The sequence below is a fragment of the Ranitomeya imitator genome, chromosome 6 (genome assembly GCF_032444005.1).
Source record: "Ranitomeya imitator isolate aRanImi1 chromosome 6, aRanImi1.pri, whole genome shotgun sequence".
In the NCBI taxonomy this organism is placed as follows: Eukaryota; Metazoa; Chordata; class Amphibia; order Anura; family Dendrobatidae; genus Ranitomeya; species Ranitomeya imitator.
Window position 1 is genome coordinate 101,631,839 of NC_091287.1, and position 17,321 is coordinate 101,649,159.

The window sequence follows — 17,321 nt, forward strand, 5'->3', positions numbered from 1 at the left end:
ATTTTGGATCCGGAGCCTGCAGGGAGGAGGAGGTAGGAGACCCTCAGAGCAATGCGATGTGTCTCAGGGAAGCACGCTGGGAGCCCCTTCCCTGTGCGACACTTTCCTATGCCACCGGAAAGCTGCAAACATGTTTGATCGCAGTGTTTCGGGGGTTAATGTGCAAGGAATGGTCCGTGACCGCTCCTGGCACATAGTGCCGGACGTCAGCTGCGATAGTCAGCTTAGACCCAGCCCCGATTGCCCGCGCTCCCCCCGTGAGCACAGCTGATCATGATGACGTACTATCCCATCGGTGGTCTTACGGGCCCATACCACCTCGACGGGATAGTACGTCATATGTCAGAAAGGGGTTAATATAGATAGTAAAATGTAAAATAAAGTATTGGCAAAAATGTAAAACAGATACTTCTAACACAAAAACATTATTTAAACAATAGGCCATAATACTTATTTCACAATAATGTACCTTAATGGAGTTTTCCAGGAATACAGGAATATACATTGATAGTTTATCTTTAGGATCTCCTCTGTTGTCTCTCTGCAAATCTGCAGAATGGATAGTGCCATGGATACCTTTCCTGTTTAGCTAAGCACAGCAGGCCACTTGTAAGGTGACCTGTCACTCGTATTGCAGCGGACACCCTTTAACCCCTTCATGACCTTGGGATTTTCCGTTTTTCCATGTTCGTTTTTCGCTCCCCTCATTCCCAGAGCCATAACTTTTTTATTTTTCTGTCAATTTGGCCATGTGAGGGCTTATTTTTTGTGGGACGAGTTGTACTTTTGAACAACATCATTGGTTTTACCATATTGTGTACTAGAAAACGGGAAAAAAATTCCAAGTGCGGTGAAATTGCAAAAAAAGTGCAATCCCACACTTGTTTTTTGCTTGGCTTTTTTGCTAGGTTCACTAAATGCTAAAACTGACCTGCCATTATGATTCTTCAGTTCATTATGAGTTCATAGACACCTAACATGTCTAGGTTATTTTTTATTTAAGTGGTGAAAAAAAATTCCACACTTTGCTAAAAAAAAAAAAATAATTGTGCAATTTGCCGATACTCGTAGCGTCTCCATTTTTCGTGATCTGGGGTCGGATGAGGGCTTATTTTTTGCGTGCCGAGCTGGCATTTCTAATGATAGCATTTTGGTGCAGATACGTTCTTTTGATCACCCGTTATTGCATTTTAATGCAATGTCGCGGCGACCTAAAAAACGTAATTCTGGCGCTTTTATTTTTTTTCTCGCTACGCCGTTTAGCGATCAGGTTAATGCTTTTTTTATTGATAGATCGGGCGATTCTGAATGCGGAGATACCAAATATGTGTAGGTTCGATTTTTTTTATTGATTTATTTTGAATGGGGCGAAAGGGGGTGATTTAAACTTTTATATATTTCTTTTTTCACATTTTTTTTTACTTTTTTTAACTTTTGCCATGCTTTAATAGCCTCCATGGGAGGCTAGAAGCAGGCACAACACGATCACCTTTGCTACATAGCAGCGATCTTATGTTCGCTGCTATGTAGCAGAAAATCAGGGGTGTTGTGAGCACCGACCACAGGGTGGTGCTCACAGCCACCAGCGATCAGTAACCATAGAGGTCTCAAGGACCTCTATGGTTACTATTCAGAAGCATCGCCGACCTCCGATCATGTGACGGGGGTCGACGATGCAATCATTTCCGGCCGCCCGGCCGGAAGCGGTAGTTAAATTCTGCTGTCTGCATTTGACAGCGGCATTTAACTAGTTAATAGGCGCGGGCACATCGCGATTCTGCCCGCGCCTATTACGGGCACATGTCAGCTGTTCAAAACAGCTGACATGTCCAGGCTTTGATGCGGGCTCACTGCCGGAGCCCGCATCAAAACGGGGCTTCTGACCTCGGACGTACTATCCCGTCCGAGGTCAGAAAGGGGTTAAACATATCTGAGCTAGTCTAGTTTTTTAATAGAAAGTAGGAACAGATACAAAATATTATTATACTACTAATAAACATCTCAAAGGGCAAACAAGGTAGAGACAGACAATCTGAGTTCACTGTCCCACTTTGTGCCGATGTCCTTTCTTTTGGGGGAAATTTATATTTTATTAGATACAGAGCTTGTGAAGCAGGTGTCCTCTCAATGTAGTCCAAGGTATTTAAAAGCTATGGAAAAAACTGAAGAACCCCCTGTGATTGACACTTTTCTCCCTATGTGCAGTAATTGGAGGAAGGCTGGTAATTAGCAAATGGAGTTCTGGGTTTGTTCCACAGCTTATAAATAATGAGGCAATGGGGTATGTAATTGTAGCATACAGGGCAGCAGCCATGACCGAGGCACTCATCCGTGCCCCACCACGCTACAGGAAAAAAAGGATCCTGGCTGGTAGTGTGTGCCGCTGTTACCATGGTGAAACGGCTCTGCAGACCACATGCTACTGCTTGCCACTGAAGGCTAGGACCAGATGGGATAGTGATGAATGAGGGAGACAAAATCCAAAACATCATTTTTTTACAAAGCAACTCGATGTAACATATATATATATATATATATATATATATATATATGTACACACATATATATATATATATATATATATATATATGTGTGTGTTTATACATACACTGCTCAAAAAAATAAAGGGAACACTTAACCCCTTAAGCCCAAATGGTGGTTTGCACGTTAATGACCGGGCCAATTTTTACAATTGTGACCACTGTCCCTTTATGAGGTTATAACTCTGGAACGCTTCAACGGATCCTGATGATTCTGACAATGTTTTCTCATGACATATTGTACTTCATGATAGTGGTAAAAATTTATTTGACAAAACTTGCGTTTATTTGTGAAAAAAATGGAAATTTGGCGAAAATTTTGAAAATTTCACAATTTTCCAACTTTGAACTTGTATGCCCTTAAATCACAGAGACATGTCACACAAAATACTTAATAAGTAACATTTCCCACATGTCTACTTTATATCAGCACAATTTTGGAACCAACATTTTTTTTAGGGAGTTATAAGGGTTAAAATTTGACCAGCAATTTCTCATTTTTACAACACCATTTCTTTTTAGGGACCACATCTCATTTGAAGTCATTTTGAAGGTTCTATATGGTAGAAAATAACCAAGTGTGACACCATTCTAAAAACTGCACCCCTCAAGGTGCTCAAAACCACATTCAAGAAGTTTATTAACCCTTCAGGTGTTTCACAGGAATTTTTGGAATGTTTAAGTAAAAATGAACATTTAACTTTTTATCACACAAAATTTATTTCAGCTCCAATTTGAATTATTTTACCAAGGCTAACAGGAGAAAATGGCCCCCAAAAGTTGTTGTACAATTTGTCCTGAGTAGGCCAATACACAATATGTGGGGGTAAACCACTACTTGGGCGCATGGCAGAGCTCAGAAGGGAAGGAGCGCCATTTGACTTTTCGATGCAAAATTGACAGGAATTGAGATGGGACGCCATGTTGCGGTTGGAGAGCCACTGATGTGTCTAAACATGGAAATTCCCCACAAGTGACACCATTTTGGAAAGTAGATACCCCAAGGAATTAATCTAGATGTGTGGTGAGCACTTTGACCCACCAAATGCTTCACAGAAGTTTATAATGCAGAGCTGTAGAAATAAAAAATCATATTTTTTCATAAAAATTATTTTTTTCCTCCAATTTTTTATTTTCCGAAAGGTAAGAAAAGAAATTGGACACCAAAAGTTGTTGTGCAATTTGTCCTGAGTACGCTGATACCCCTTATGTGGGGGTAAACCACTGTTTGCGCGCATGACAGAGCTCGGAAGGGAAGGAGCGCCGTTTGACTTTTCAATGCAAAATTGACAGGATGTCACGAGACAAAAATTAGGATGACTGGAGATTAGGAATCTGGGCCTCTGAACTGCCCCTCAGGCTAGGGGAAGCCCTATCTTTCCTTAACTTGGGGGTACCTTTGAAGGTAGGGAGGCCCAAGTCACTGACCTGTCCCTGTCTCCTGTTAAACCCTGTACTAAACCCCCAACCCCCACCCCAGTGGGTGAACAGTGTAAACAGCACCACAAAACAAATAAACAATATAAGAGTGAGGGGACCACAATACCAAAAGGTGAATGCACAAACTACAAAATAACAAAACTCATAACTTAGCTTGTGCACGCCGCTGCAAACTCCACAACAAAGATAATACAGCAACTGAGCTCCAAACACCAGACTTGGCTGACACCAGGGAGCTCCTACTGCGAGGTTGGTCTCCTGAAAGGAACTGTATAACCAACAGTCAGCTGATGCACCAGGTGACCTTATAAAGGATGGTGGGAGCGGTCACAAACATCAGCTGACCCAGCAGCAATGCAATGTAATAACACCAGCGGCCACTGGGGGGAGAAAACTGCATTAACCTCCAATGACCAGAAAAGGAAAAAAGGTTTAAATCTGAGGGAAACCAGATCTGCCACAGATCCAAACATGGATCGTGACAGTACCCCCCTTTCAATGAGTGGCCTTTGGACACTCAACATCAGACCTCACCAGATCTACCTACGGTGAGGATGCCTCGATCCACCAGAGTTCACCTTGTCAGTCACCTGACTCTCAGGTTTATGGCAAACGCGACCTGATGAAAATGCCACCAATGAAGGCTCCGGAGGAGCCACAAATCTCCAGAGGGCCGACCTAGGGAATGAGTTGTGTACATGCATAACTGGGGGTAAGTCCAACTGAAAAGTCCCCGGGCTGAGAAAGGCTGACACTTGATATGGCCCAATCACCCTGGAACTCCAGGTCCCAGTTGCACACTTCCACCTGATGTTTTTGGTGGACACCCATACGTACTCATTCACACACAGGTCCAGACCTGAACATTTATTTCCATGCAAACGTTTGCCACAGGATGGAGAATTCTTTGAGGAATTGACAACAGAGGCGTCCCCCTGTGTCACTACCCTCACACCCCCACAATGCTCCAAGGGAACCACCACCCTCATCTGACCCCTCCTCCTAAGAGGTCTCTGACCCACCGGGTTAACCTGTAGTGAGGGTAAAGTCTTGTCACTCTGCTGCCCCCACTGAAGGGGAAGGGGTAGGTTTTAGAAGAACAGCAGAGATCGTAGCTCCCGGGCAGCAGTCCTTACATGACTGACCCCAGCTGACTACTTCCCTGGACCGTCAGCCTATGACCGGGTTATGTCTTTTCAACCAAGGGAGTCCTAAAACCATGGGAGTTGCTATGCCCTCCAAGATGTAGCATGATAAAGACTCTTCATGACAAGCCCCTATATGCAGATGTATATTGTCTACGACTTGTGTAATGCTACCCTGGCTGAGCAGAGCAGAGTCAATGGCCTGGACGCTTAAGGATTTCGCTAGCGTCCTACTCATCAGGCCATGGGTCTGGACAAAATGAGCATCCACCAAATTGACCCCTGCTCCACTGTCCACAAGCACCAGAATATTCTCAGTTACCCCACCAATAACCACCTCAGCAGGTAAGGTACACTGAGACGAAAAAATGGAGGAAATATACACACCCTGGTCGCCTCCCTCCACACGACCAGGGGGACGCGGCTCTTTAGATGGTGCAGGTACTTTGGCACGCGCTGGGCAGACATTGATAAAATGACCGGTCTGCCCACAGTGGAAACATGCCCCCACTCCACAGCGAACCACAGGCAACCCAGTTTGGGAACCAACTCCTCCCACCAGCATGGGTTTGTCCGCCTGCCCAGGTGTGTCCTCCTTCCTAGCAAGAATTATAGGGGGCACATTTGGTGTATGCCTCTCCCTCAAGCATCTATCCACCCGGATGTCAAAGGACATGGCGGCCTCCAACGACCTGGGGGTTGCGTACTGCACCAGAGTATCTTGCAACCTAGGGGACAGACCCTGCACAAAATGGCTCCTAAGGGCAGGGTCATTCCACTGTGTGTCCGTGGCCCACCTCCTGAACTCAGAACAGTACTCCTCAGCCGGCCGACCCCCCTGCTTGATCTTACAGAGTTGGGATTCCCCCAGGGAGACGCCATCTGGATCACCATACACCAGAGCCAGAGCCACAAAAAACTCATCCACCGACCGTAGAGATGGTGAACCGGTCGGCAGCGAGAAGGCCCAGGATTCGGGATCACCCTTAAGAAGGGAAACGATGATACCCACCCATTGTTCCTCACTCCCTGATGAACGAGGGCGGAGCCTGAAGTACAACTTGCAGGCCTCCTTAAAAACCAAAAATGTATCTCTCCCTCCAGAGAACCTGTCTGGGAGAGATATCTTGGGTTCAAGTTGAGCCTGTACCTGAGCCGAGGCCCAAAACCCCAACAATTGCTGCAGCTGCTGCACCACCTCACCACGCAGCACCTTACACTCATCGGTGAGAGTCTGTAGCAATTGGGCAAAGGCCTGCATCTGGGCCATGGCTCACCAGAAAAAAAAGGAATGGTTGGTTATAATGTCACGAGACAAAATTAGGAAGATTGGAGATTAGGAATCTGAGCCCCTGAACTGCCCCTCAGGCTAGGGGAAGCCCTGTCTTTCCTTAACTTGGGGGTACCCTTGAAGGTAGGGAGGCCCAAGTCACCGGCCTGTCCCTGTCTCCTGTTAAACCCTGTACTAAACCCCCAACCCCCACCCCAGTGGGTGAACAGTGTAAACAGCACCACAAAGCAAATAAACAATATAAGAGTGAGGTGACCACGATACCAAAAGGTGAATGCACAAACTACAAAATAACAAAACTCAGAACTTAGCTTGTGCACGCCGCTGCAAACTCCACAACAAAGATAATACAGCAACTGAGCTCCAAACACCAGACTTGGCTGACACCAGGGAGCTGCTACTGTGAGGTTGGTCTCCTGAAATGAACTGTATAACCAACAGTCAGCTGATGCACCAGGTGACCTTGTAAAGGATGGTGGGAGTGGTCACAAACATCAGCTGACCCAGCAGCAATGCAATGCAATAACACCAGCGGCCACAGGGGGGAGAAAACTGCATTAACCGCCAATGACCAGAAAAGGAAAAAAGGTTCAAATCTGAGGGAAACCAGATCTGCCACAGATCCGAACATGGAATGTGACACAGGATTTGAGATGGGACACCATGTTGCGGTTGGAGAGCCACTGATGTGCCTAAAGATGGAAACCCCCCAAAAGTGACACCATTTTGGAAAGTAAACGCCCTAAGGAACATATCTAGATGGGTAGTGAGCACTTTGACCCACCAAGTGCTTCACAGAAGTTTATAATGCAGAGCCGTAAAAATAAAAAATCATATTTTTTCACAAAAATTATCTTTTTCCCCCAATTTTTTATTTTCCCAAGGGTAAGAGAAGAAATTGGACACCAAAAGTTGTTGTGCAATTTGTCCAGAGTACGCTGAGTACGCTGATACCCCATATGTGGGGGTAAACCACTGTTTGGGCGCATGGCAGTGCTCGGAAGGGAAGGTGCGCCCTGACTGGAATTGAGATGGGACGCCGTGTTGCATTTGGAGAGCCACTGATGTGCCTAAACATTAAAACCCCCCAAAAGTGACACCATTTTGGAAAGTAGACCCCCTAAGGAACTTATCTAGATGTGTTATGAGAGCTTTGAACCCCCAAGTGTTTCACTACAGTTTATAACGCAGAGCCGTGAAAAAAAAAAAAATTCTACAAAAATTATTTTTTGGCCCCCAGTTTTGTATTTTCCCAAGGGTAGCAGGAGAAATTGGACCCTAAAAGTTGTTATCCAATTTTTCCTGAGTACGCTGATACCCCATATGTGGGGAAGAACCACCGTTTGGGTGCATGGCAGAGCTCGGAAGGGAAGGAGCGCCATTTGGAATGCAGACATAGATGGATTGGTTTGCAGGCATCACGTTGCATTTGCAGAGCCCCTGATGCAACTAAACAGAAGAAACCCCTTACAAGTGACGCAATATTGGAAACTAGACCCCGCAAGGAACTTATCTAGATGTGTTTTGAGAACTTTGAACCCCCAAGTGTTTCACCACAGTTTTTACGCAGAGCCATGAAAATAAAAAATCAATTTTTCCCCCAAAACTGTTTTTTAGCCCCCCAAATTTTTATTTTCCCAAGGGTAACTAGAGAAATTGGACCCCAAAAGTTATTGTCCAATTAGTCCTGAGATTGCTGATACCCCATATGTTGGGGTAAACCCCTGTTTGGGTGCACGTGAGAGCTCGGAAAGGAAGGAGCACTGTTTTTCTTTTTCAACGCAGAATTGGCTGGAACAGAGATCGGAAGCCATGTCTCATTTGGATAGCCCCTGATGTGCCTAAACAGTGGAAACCCCCAGTTCTAACTGAAACCCTAACCCCAGCCCCAACCCTTACCCTAGCCCCAACCATAACCCAAACCCTCGCCCCAACCCTAGCCATAGCCCCAACCCTAACCTTAGCCCCAACCCTAACCCTAACCCTAGCCCTAACCCTAACCCTAGCACTAACCCTAACCCTAACCCTAGCCCTAACCCTAGCCTTAACCCTACCCCAAATCCTAACCCTAGCCCTAACCCTAGCCCTAATCCTATCCCTAGTCCTAACTCTAGCCCTAACCCTAGCCCTAACCTTAATGGGAAAATGGAAATAAATACATTTTTTTAATTTTATTATTTTTCCCTAACTAAAGGGGGTGATGAAGGGGGGTTTGATTTACTTTTATAGCATTTTTTAGCAGATTTTTATGATTGACAGCCGTAAGACTAAAATACACTTTTTATTGCAAAAAATAGTTTTTGCTTCTCCACATTTTGAGAGCTATAATTTTTCCATATTTTGGTCCACAGACTTATGTGAGGTGCGGGACGAGTTGACGCTTTATTGGTAACATTTTCGGGCACTTGACATTTTTTGATCACTTTTTATTCCGATTTTTGTGAGGCAGAACGACCAAAAAACAGCTATTCATGAATTTCTTTTGGGGGGGCGTTTATACCATTCCATGTTTGGTAAAATTGATAAAGCAGTTTTATTCTTTGGGTCAGTACAATTACAGTTATATTCATATCATTTCTTTATGTTTTGGCGCTATTATACGATAAAAGCTATTTTATAGAAAAAATAATTATTTTTGCTTCGCTTTATTCTAAGGACTATAACTTTTTTAATTTTTGATTGATGATGCTGTACGGTGGCTCGTGTTTTGCGAGACAAGATGACGTTTTCAGCGGTATCACGGTTATTTATATCCGTCTTTTTGATCGCGTGTTATTCCCCTTTTTGTTCGGTGGTATGATAATAAAGCGTTGTTTTTTGCCTCATTTTTTTTTTTTACCGCGTTCACTGAAGGGGTTAACTAGCGGGACAGTTTTATAGATGGGGTCGTTATGGACGTGGTGATGCTAAATATGTGTACTTTTATTGTTTTTTTATTATTTAGATAAAGAAATGTATTTATGGGAACAATATTTTTTCTCTTTACTTTTTTTTTTATACATGTGAATATTTTTTTTTTTACTTTACAACATTGTCCCAGTGAGGCATCATGTTATAGGGTCAGATCCCTGATCTGACACTTTGCACAGCACTGTGTCAGATCAGCAATCTGACATGCAGGGCTGCAGGCTTACCAGCGCTTGCTCTGAGCAGGCGCTGGTAAGCCACCTCCCAGCAGGACCCGGATGCAGCCCCGTGGCCATTTTGGATCCGGGGCCTGCAGGGAGAAGAAGGTAGGAGACCTCAGGGAAGGAGGAAGGAGGGAAGGAGGTCTCAGGGAAACACACAGGGAGCCCCCTCCCTGCGCGATGCTTCCCTATGCCGCCGGAACACTGCGATCATGTTTGATCACAGTGTGCCGGGGTTAATGTGCCGGGGGAGGTCCGTGACCGCTCCTGGCACATAGTGCCGGATGTCAGCTGCGATAGTCAGCTGACACCCGGTCGCGATCGGCCGCGCTCCCCCTGTGAATGCGGCTGATCGCTCTGGACGTACTATCCCATCACTGGGAATTAAGTCCCAGGTCACCTCGATGGGATAGTACGTCCAATGGGATTAAGGGGTTAAACAACAGAATATAACTCCAAGTAAATCAAACTTCAGTGAAATCTAACTGTCCACTTAGGAAGCAACACTGTTTGACAATCAATTTCACATGCTGTTGTGCAAATGGACAATAGAGGTAAATTATTGTTAATTATCAAGACACACTCAATAAAGGAGTGGTTCTGCTGGAGGGCACTACAGACCACATCTCAGTACCAGTACTTTCTGGCTGATGTTTTGGTCACTTTTGAATGTTGGTTGTGCTTTCACACTTGTGGTAGCATGACACGGACTCTACAACCCACACAAGTGGCTCAGGTAGTGCAGCTCACCTAGGATGGCACATGGATGCAAGCTAAGGCAGGAAGGTTTGCTGTGTCTGTGAGCGTAGCGTCCAGAGGCTGGAGGAGCTACCAGGAGACAGGCCAGTACACCAAGAGATGTGGAGGGGCCATAGGAGGGCAACAACCCTGCAGCGGGACTGCTATCTCAGCCTTTGTGCAAGGGAGCACAGGAAAATCATTGCCAGAGCCCTGCAAAATGACCTCCAGCAGGCCACAAATGTCCATGTGTCTGCACAAACAGTTAGAAACTGAATCTATGAGGAAGGTCTGAGTGCCCAATGTCCACAGATGGGGTTCTGCTCACAGTCCAACACTGTGCAGGAGGCTTGGCATTTGCCACAGAACACCAGGATTGGCAAATTCACCACTGATGTCCTGTGCTCTTCACAGATGAAAGCAGGTTCACACTGAGCACATGTGACAGACGTGACAGAGTCTGGAGACTCCGTGGAGAGTGTTCTGCTGCCTGCAACATCCTTCAGCATGACAGGTTTGACAGTGGATCAGTAATGGTGTGTGGTGGCATTTCTTTGGACAGCTGCACAGCCCTCCATGTGCTTGCCAGAGGTAGCCTGACTGCTATTAGGTACTGAGATGAGATGCTCAGACCGCTTGTGAGACCATATGCTGGTGCGGTTGGCCCTGGGTTCCTTCCCATGCAGGACAATGCCAGACCTCATGTGGCTGGAGTGTGTCAGCAGTTCCTGCAAGATGAAGGCATTGAAGCTATGGACTGGCCCACCCGTTCCCCTGACCTGAATCTGATTGAACACATCTGGGACCTCATGTCTCGCACCATCCATCAACGTCACTTTGCACCACAGACTGTCCAAGAATTGGCGGATGCTTCAGTCCAGGTCTGGGAGGAGATCCTTCTGGAGACCATCCGCCGCTTCATCGGGAGCATGCCCAGAAATTGTAGAGAGGTCATACAGGCACATGTAGGCCACACACACTACTGAGCATCATTTCCTTGTCTTGAGGCATTTCCACTGAAGTTGGATCAGCCTGTAACCTCATTTTCCACTTTGATTTTGAGCATCATTCAAACTCCAGACCTCCGTGGGATATTAGTTTTGATTCATGATGATCATTTTTACGTATTGATGTTCTCAACACATTCCACTATGAATAAAGATTTACAGCAGGAATATTTCATTCAGCGATATCTAGCATGTGGGATTTTAGTGTTCCCTTAATTTTTTAGAGCAGTATATATATATATATATATATATATATATCAGATAGCAGGCTACACACAGTTACACGTGCTGGTACAATCCATTACATGTTACATAAGTCTAGCAAACCATTGTGGGAAGCTCTGTCTTTTCCTGGGTCAAGGTGTGTCACTACGGACTCAACTCCCAGTTAATTTGTTAGGGCCTCACTGGTTGATGTGCATTGTTATGACTCCTCACTACTATTCTCAGATTTGTTTTGATGAGGGCTCAATGCTGTGTCAATGCATCAACAATTGCCCGTAGAAGAACTCCTGTCCCAGCATGGCCATCCTCTCCACTGTGACCCTCAGGCCTGGCTACACTCTAGCTTCTTACCTTGTATAGATAATTATTTGCTTAAGACCCACTTGCCTTAAAGATAAGGAATATTTCCTTCACTTTAGCCCTCACTTTAGGCCCCCTTGCATGAGATAAAGAATCCTTCTGCCACTTAATCTTTGTTTTTTTTAGAATATGCTATTCGATATACGGTCTCCCTTGTCTTGACACACAAAGACCAATTTCAATGCAGGCCAGTGAGCAACAGGACCATAAGGCTGTGTGCATACGTAGGGAAAGTGGTGCAGAACTTTCTGTACAAAATCTGCATCTCCTGGCAGAATCCGCAGCTGCGGATTTGCCACGGGTTTTATGCAGATTTAGTGCGGTTTTTGTGCGGAATTGATGCGGATTTTGTGTGGATTTTCTGCAGTTTTACCCATTGCGGATTTCTATTATGGAAGGGTGCAGAAATGCTGCAGATCCGCACAAAAGAAGTGACATGCACTTCTTTTAAATCCTCAGCAATTCCACATGGATTTTTCTGCACCATGTGCACAGCTTTTTTTTAACATTGATTTATTTTGTACTGTAAATCACAGTGCGGATCTGCAGCGTTTCTGAGCGGAAGAAAATGCTGCGGATACGCACTAAATCCGCATCATGTGCGCACAGCCTAAGGGTATGTGTCCACATTCAGGATTGCATCAGGATTTGGTCAAGATTTTATACAGGTAAAATCCTGACCAAATCTGCACCTGAGGTCACTGGCAGGTCACCTGCGTTGTCCTTGCGTTGTTTCAGCAATGTAAGGACATGCTGCGTTCTAAAAAGACGCGCCACATGTCCGTTTCTGCGGGTATGCCACATGCGTCTTTAATGCATAGTGGAGACAGGATTTCATTAAATCCCCTCCACTATGCTGTAACATCTAGACGCTGCGTTTTTGACGCTGCGGCTCAACGCAGCGTCAAAAATGCAGCGTTTCCTGAACGTGGAAACATGCCCTAAGTCTTTTACTTCTCAAGTACTCTTCCCTATATTCCTAAGGACAAACTGCATTTCCTTGTGTCCACGTAACTCCTCCCACCCTGGACAGGACCAAATAGTTAACCCTGTCTGCAGCTAACTCACTATTGCAAAACACAAACCAGATACAACGAGATTCAAAACATGACAATGCATTATATAACCATACGACCTCCAAGAGGATGTGGACAGCTTCTCCCCTCATTACATAATAAAACAACAGTACACAAAAAATAACAAACAGAACACTGAAGTCAGCAATATCTTATGCTGCCCCTTTTGCGAAATATTACAAAATAGCTTGGAGTACACAAAATCACTCCAGAGGGCTTCTCTGAAGGATATTGGTGACAAGTTTTGTGTTTTTTTTATTATAGTACAGAAGGAAAGATACATTTTGTGCAAACAAAAAAAGTGCAAAACACCAAAAACTCGCAAATTGAAAAATTAATCAGGCGCTTAGACTTTTATCTGTCTGTCTTCTGCAGTTAAAGAGAAACATACTGTACACTTTATCAGATTCAGTGCTACCTCAGTATTCATAAACTGCAGTGCTAGCCCCAGTTGCTGAGTTACAATTTTCTTTCTACTATTGTGCATAAAGAGAGACATGGCTGACAATCAGGGATCTCACAGCTCATAAACACCTAATACTCTACAGTGTGAACGCTGCATGAAAAATAAATATTCCTCACTATTCCAGCCTCTGATAAAATGTATATTACTCTTATTGGGTTTTCCAGGATATACATATTAATGACTTATCCTTAGGCTAGGGTCACACGACTATATATTCTCTTAACCAAATTACACTCTTATCAAACTCTGTCGACAGAGTGTCGGATGAGAGAATTGGAGCACACTGTAAGGGTATGTGTCCACGTTCAGGATGGCCGGCGGTATCGTCGTAGCGGCAAACCCGCTCTGCGGTAAGCCCCGCCCCCTTTCTAGGACGCGTGGATGCCGGATGTGTTCATGGCACACATCCGGGATCATCGCTCCCCACCATAGGGCCCTGTGCTATATCTTGCGGCGACGCAGCGTCGCCGCAAGGTATACGGACATGCTGCGATCTGAAAAGACGCGCAGCATGTCCGGAGTCGCAGGGCCGCCGCGTGCGTGTTACCACGCATAGTGGAGACGGGATTTCATTAAATCCCCTCCACTATGCTGTAACATCTGGACGCTGCGTGTCTGACGCTGCGGCTCTATGCAGCGTCAGACACGCAGCGTTTCCTGCACGTGGAGACATACCCTAAGGAGAAGATGGAGAACAAAATTTCTCAATCTTCTCCATTGTGTTAGTGTGCAGAAAACGGACAACATTCAGGTGACATGCAGTCCAATGATTTCCACAGATTCATTGATCTGCTTGGCCCAGCATGAACCGAATATCATATCATACTCAAAAATATTGTGACTTATTTCTTCGGACTGGTTCGTTCTGAGGAAAAAATCATGTGTGCAACCCCATTGAATAACATTGGATCCAACGTTTTTTTTGGATCGCACTCAGATGTTAAAGATTGTGGTGTTAACCTGGCCTTAAGATAGGTCATCATTACAAGGTTACGGTGGGCGGCTCGACACCTGGCAACCTCACCAGTCAGCTCAGCCATATGTGCACAGTACTTTTCTAGCTTTGTACACTGTGTACATCAGACCACAGTGGGAGCTAAAGATAGTTTATTGCTGGTGGTGGATGTTGGATCTCAACCACCTGGTACTGATCTTTTTAAGGGTCTGTGTAGCAATAAATAGGCCAGACGCATGTAAGTTCTGGGCAACAGCTTTTATCTAGATGACACAGACACTGAAATCAGATTTTCCTTCAGTACCTCATGCTGCCCACTCTGAGGGTATATTTCCTTTAGGCTTAAAAGAATTATGTTACAATTGTGTAAGTTATTATTATTATACTTTTATATATTAATCTCACTAACGGTAAAATCCCACGTACTGAAAACAGAGCTAGGTTTCCACTTCATAGTCAGTCACTTGTGAAAAATCCAGTGCAACGTACAGTGCCAGCAAAGTGCATGTGATTTGCACAAGCTGTGAAGTATACCGGCGGTATGATGTCAGTTTATGATGCAGTTATAGATGCAAATTGCACCCTTTAAAACGTGAAGGGAGAAATGTGGGGTTTTTTTTTTGCAATGATATCCACAGTGGCACAAATGGAGGTCAGAAGTGGAGATGCTACATCTGAACTTACCCTTATAATATAATAATATTTGCACTTACAGAGAAGAGGCTAATGGCCATTGTGCAGTGCTCCTACACTAATTACACAACATGGCTGTCTACAAGCTGATGGCTATAACTTCTGCAGGATGCTGCTCGATGTCCTTGTGTCTAACATGTTGCTGAGGTTCTTAACATTTTGCATATAAAGCTGGGTTTTAAGCATTTGAAAGGGATATCAGAGCAGTTCTATTTAAAGTAGCAGTCAAATTTGTTTCAGCTTTCTGAATTAGTTACACGGATATAGTGGACATTAGGTCTTGTGCAGCAGGATGATGAGAGGCAGACAACTTTCTAATTAATTCAGAGATAGACATGCACTGCAAATAAAAAAACTGTTCATGTGAAAGCCAACATTCTGAAAATATTCTGTTGGAATAGGATAGTTATGATGAATAAGAGATTCAAAGTCAAATTGTATTTTTTTCAAGCAATAAAAAGCTTCATTAAGACATTTTAATGATCCCAGCAGACAATTTTTGCATTTAAATCAATGCTTTACTTTCTCAAATAGCAGAGCTGCTAAGCTCTAGCCGATGAGACAAGCAGATTTACATTCGCTGAACAGCTGTGGCTTCCTGACTATTGACCTTTCCAATAAGATTTTGGTTAAAATTACATTAGTTGCAGCTCTAGATTTGTACTTTTTTGCATCAGCCTTGTGATTCCATTAAATTGTCTGACTTCTTTTTGTTTTACCTTTAGGTACATCATTCTGGTGCCTACTGGATATTGTTCCTATAAAGAATGAGAAAGGAGACGTGGTCCTTTTTTTGTCTTCATTTAAGGACATTACGGACACAAAAGTCAAGATTGCACAAGAAGATAAAAAGGAAGGTTTGTGAATATTCATTTTATACATCAAGGTGGTGTCACGCTGCTGCAATGCAGGTAGGTGCAGGCTCCACTAGATGGCAGTAGAGTGGAAGCAGGACTGCACCTAAACAGAGCTGACCCGCAGTGCAGCAATGAGGCCACCACTGGTGGCAGCAGATTAGTAAAACAAGCCAGGCAAAATCCTTGACTGTAGCACAGTACCAAAGGAATAAGCAAATTCACAGTCACAGACAAGCCAGGGCGTCAGTAACAGTCAGGAGCAGATAAGCCAAAAGACAAAAGACAGAAGCAGGTCAGGATACAAGCCAAGTCAAAACCAGAGAGTCAGCACACTAAAGGGAAACATGGAGTCAAGACGGGAATAGGGGAAAACAGAGACACAGGTTCAGGCAGCAAATGCAGCAGGACAAATCAGAGCAGTCAGAGTCAGCTACAGCAGCACTATGCAAAAACTATAACTGACATTGCCTGCAGGAAGCAGCGGTGATAAGTACCCAACCTGAGAAAGGTTAACTCTTGACATGACCAGATTGGGAAAAAGGGAAAACAGGACTCAAAACCCGGTCTGGATCATGACAGGTGGTATACATTGTAATTGCACAAAACAAAGATATTATGGTTAACCACCTAAATATCCCAGATCTCTTCTGAATTATGGTGTATAATGAAAAATGATCCATCATTGTTGAAGATTTTTGATATCAGGCTGGATTTTTTTTAAAGTAAATTGGTCTAAAATTGCAATATTTAAGTATAATTAAGTAACAATTGTCAATTGAACGAATGTGTTGAAAAAAATGTCACTAATGTTATCTTTACCATACTGTTAAGGACCTGGTGGTTAGGAGCATCCGGATTGACCTGATGGTAAAACTAACACAGGACAAGCTCTGGGAAGTGGGAGCTCTGCTGACCGCAACCCCTAATCCTATCACACACACTAGAAATAGCCGTGGAGCGTACCTAACTCTGCCTAGACGCCTCTTCACAGCCTAAGAGATAACTAGCCCTAGAGATAGAAAATAAAGGCTACCTTGCCTCAGAGAAATTCCCCAAAGGAAAAGGCAGCCCCCCACATATATTGACTGTTAGTTAAGATGAAAGTCACAAACACAGAAAAGAAACAGGTTTCAGCAAAGGAGGCCAGACTTACTAAACAGACTGAGGATAGGAAAGGTATCTTTGCGGTCAGCACAAAAAACTACAAAAAGACCACGCAGAGTGTGCAAAAAGACCTCCGCACCGACTCACGGCAAAATCAAGATAGCAAGCTGGACAAGAAAACAATGAACAAATAATTAACTAGCAGGGACTTAGCTTCTGCTGGAGTAGACAGGTCACCAGAAAGATCCAAGAGCGAACTGAACCGGTACAAGAACATTGACAGCTGACATGGAGTA

At 44.3% G+C, this 17,321-nt stretch overlaps 1 protein-coding gene across 1 annotated transcript in view; it reads left to right on the forward strand.

Moving 5' to 3' along the window:
* KCNH8 (potassium voltage-gated channel subfamily H member 8) overlaps window positions 1-17,321 on the forward strand; it is a 666,710-nt gene that overhangs the window by 220,091 nt on the left and 429,298 nt on the right. Inside the window, exon 3 of the mRNA XM_069729971.1 lies at window positions 15,790-15,921. Within this exon, the coding sequence (XP_069586072.1) occupies window positions 15,790-15,921 (132 nt within the window). The remainder of the gene's footprint in view (window positions 1-15,789; window positions 15,922-17,321) is intronic.